This window comes from Muscardinus avellanarius (genome assembly GCF_963383645.1).
Source record: "Muscardinus avellanarius genome assembly, chromosome: 7".
Taxonomy (NCBI): Eukaryota; Metazoa; Chordata; class Mammalia; order Rodentia; family Gliridae; genus Muscardinus; species Muscardinus avellanarius.
Window position 1 is genome coordinate 27,365,705 of NC_137793.1, and position 3,767 is coordinate 27,369,471.

The 3,767-nt window shown below is 42.7% G+C and overlaps 1 protein-coding gene across 1 annotated transcript; it reads left to right on the forward strand.

Annotated features, from left to right (window-relative positions):
- Positions 1 to 556: 556 nt before the first annotated feature.
- On the forward strand, positions 557 to 1,501 carry OR1C1 (olfactory receptor family 1 subfamily C member 1; the record flags this gene model as incomplete). Its single annotated transcript, XM_080698652.1, has 1 exon — positions 557 to 1,501. One exon carries the CDS (start codon positions 557 to 559, stop codon positions 1,499 to 1,501), a length of 945 nt encoding a protein of 314 aa, XP_080554778.1.
- Between the last annotated feature and the right edge of the window lie 2,266 nt (positions 1,502 to 3,767).

The following is a 3,767-nucleotide window of genomic DNA, read 5'->3' on the forward strand; positions in this document are numbered from 1 at the left end:
AAGCGCGGGAATAATAAACATGCGCCACCGCGCCCGGCTAACTGGCTCAATTTAAGATGACCACTATTTACAGAATTTGCATTTCTTTTATTTCTTTTCTTTTTTTTTTTCTGCTGCTGTACTTGGCACTGAACCCAGGGGCTTTCTGCCTCCAAGCTACACCCCAAGCCCTATTTCTTATATTTTTATTTTGAAACAGGGTCTCACTAAGTTGCAGAGGACCTCACTAAGTAGCTGAGGCTGGCAGCAAACCCCCATCCTCCTGTCTCAGCCTCTCGAGTGCTGGGATTACATGTGTGTGCCACCCTGCTTGATGAGTTTACATTTCGTGTTGGGAAGAAATCATGGTTTCTTGAAAGAAGTTGAGATTGATAGCCCAGCATGTCTTTGTGAATATGGGGCTAGAATGTTGTCAATGCAAGATGTATTTGGGTAAGCATCCAGGCTAGCAAGCATTTGGAAGGTACTTACTGCACATGCACACCCTTGACGATGGGGACTTGACAGTGCCCATCTCCATGATTTCATCTTTTCTTCTTCTAGGTTCAGTAGGAAGATGGAAAAGAGAAACATCACAGTCCTCAGGGAGTTTGTCCTTCTGGGATTACCCATCTCCACAGAGCAGCAACACACCCTGGCCCTGTTCTTCCTCTGTGTGTACTCTGTCGCTGTGATGGGGAACACAGTCATCATCCTGGCTGTCGGCCTCGACTCTCGCCTCCACTCCCCCATGTATTTCTTCCTTAGCAATCTGGCCTTCGTTGACATTTGTTTTATTTCCACCACAGTTCCTAAAATGGTAGTGAGCACGTTGACCGATACACAGACCATCTCCTTCGTAGGCTGCCTGGCTCAACTCTTCTTCTTCATTTCTTTTGTGAACATGGACAGCCTCCTTCTCTGCGTGATGGCGTATGACAGGTACGTGGCCATCTGCCGCCCTTTGCAGTATACCACCGTTATGAATCCTCGCCTCTGCGTTCAGCTGGTGGCCGGGCTTTGGGTGGTCACCTATCTCCATGCCCTCCTGCACACTGTGCTGATGGCAAGGCTGTCCTTCTGTGCCTCCAATGTCGTCCATCACTTCTTCTGTGACCTCAACCCCCTCCTGCAGCTCTCCTGCTCCAACATCTCCCCCAACATTGTGGCCATCTTCACAGTGGGAGTGCTGCTGGCTGTCACACCCCTGGTCTGCATCCTCATATCCTATGGACTCATCTTCTCCACAATTCTGAGGGTCACCTCTACTCAGGGGAAGCAGAAAGCCTTTTCCACCTGCAGCTGCCACCTGTCAGTGGTGGTGCTGTTTTATGGTACAGCCATCACCGTCTACTTCAGCCCCTCAACCCCCCACACACCTGAAAGTGACACCCTTTCTGCCGTCATGTACACAGCAGTGACGCCGATGTTGAACCCCTTTATCTACAGCCTGAGGAGCAGGGAGGTGAAGGCAGCGCTGCAGAAAGTGCTGTGTGGGCGGGCGGGCTTGCCACAGTGGTGAGGACCATGGACACTGGACACTGGCATGGGGCTGAGGGTCATAATGATGTGGTGAGAGGTACCAACTGCTGTTGTGTAGATATATTTCCTTCCACTGGAAACTTTTGAGTGCTTTGCACTGATTACCACTTTTAACCCTGTAAGTAAATGTATGAAAAATTCCAGAATCTGTTTTTAAACCAGGACAGTGACTCTTAGAGATGTTACATCCACAGCTTGTAATCATGGAATCCCTGACTCCAGAACACACATGCCTTGGTGAGGAGATGCAAGTCTCTGCCACGTTTTTCCAAAATTACACAGATTGAGACAATTCTGAATGCCCTATCTGTGAATTCAGATTTAGAATTCCCAGGCATGGGATCGAATGCTAGTTCTGCATTGTAGCAGGATAGCAAAGCCCTCATGGTTTTAACAGTGTACCCTCTTAAAAAATACTCGAAGAACCAGGCATGGTGGCACATGCCTGTAACCCTAGTACTTGGGAAGCCGAGACAGGAGGATCACAGGTTCAAAGCTAGCTTCAGTAACTTACAGAGGCTCTTGACAATTTAGTGAGACCCTGTTTCCAAATAAAAATAAAATAGAACCAGAAATGTAACTCAGAGGTAGAATGCCCCTGAGAACTTGGATAATTTATTTAAGTTTTAAAGAATATTTGCTTTCCTCCACTGGGGCTTCACTTAAAACATAGTGGGTAGTTTTATTCTGTTGACCCCTGTTCTTGTCACATGTGTCCCTAATTAATCTGGCATAGAAGAGGACAACCTTAAAGTAGGGATTCTTTCCCTGTTCTTACAGGGTTGAAGACAGTTTGTGGCCCCAATGCAAGTGCTCTAGTATAGCTGGCTGTGGAGGAAGAGATGAGATTCTTGTTTAAATTTTTTTATAAAGGGAAAATTAAACATTAAGTTAATTAACATTAAGTTAATTAAACATTAACGTCCTTCCTCCCATGCCTATGAGTTTTGTTGCATTCTGTTTTGCTAACAGCAAATCAATACACAATATTTTAAAAATGATTATATTTGACTAGACTCCATGTAGATATTGGCCACCAATCCAATATGGTTATGTGTTCAACCATTCCAGTTCACCTCCCAGAAGAAGGCAGGGCAGGTCTGCCTGTCCACTTCTAGAACTTAGTGTCTGCTTTTGAGCTCTGTATATGCTTCAGTGGGAATATGTCTCATAGTTTTAAGACACTGTAACAATCTGTGCACTCTCTCAAGAAAGAGCAAATGCACACAGACATAAGAAAGTTTAAATCTATTCAAAGGAAAAAATTCTCAAAAGAAGCAAGAAGGTTGGCAAATACGTTTTAGCTATCTCCTAACAGATTTACTTAATTTATGATACCAAAGAATCCAGATTCTCAAGATATTGATAAATAAGTGAATAAATGATGCATGTAGACGTGATTTGAAACTTACAGATTTACCTAATAAAAATGGATATTTGTCTCATATTTGTATACCTAAAAGACTGTCTGTCCCAAAGTTTAACTTGATGCTTCACTAAAGATTAAGGTAGAAATTTATTTAGGACTAGGAGTTCAGATACAAGACACTGATAGAACTTGGAGATTATCTGTGTTTCTGAATATCACATTGCGTCAGTTCTGAACCGAGCAGGTAATCACTCAGTGTCAGCAAATACTATACAAACAGTGATTATTCTCTCAGTAAGGGACACTATTACATCCTTCATTCTTACCATTCTTCCTTTCTTACCAGAGTTAATATACTTCTCTACATTAATTTTCATTTTTTTATTCATTATAAGTCCTTGAATCATCTGTTATAGATTCATGGTAAAGTTAAAATTATTTTTTATCTTCCCTGAATCAAATTAACTTTAATTATTTGACTGTTTTCATCTGAAGAATTAATTTAAAAATGCAAAATGAGCCAGGTGTGGTGGTGCATGCTTGTAATCCCAGCATTTGGGAGGCTGAGACAGGAGAGGATCTTAGTTGGTGGAGAGCCTCAGTTACTTAGTGAGGTTCTTTGCAGCTCAGTGAGACCCTGCTTCAAAATAAAGAATAAAAAATATAGGGCTGGGTGTGTAGCTTGGAGGTAGAATGCCCCTGGGTTCCATCCTCAGTACCGCAAAAAAAAAAAAAAAAAAAAAGTAAAATGAGACAGTAGGGAAAATCTCATATCCACTTTTCAAAAATATTATGCAAAATTTCATCTGCCGTGAGGCAGATGGGAGTGCTGCCCAACAGTACAATAAAGGAAGCTATAGCTAAAATGTCCTGCTTC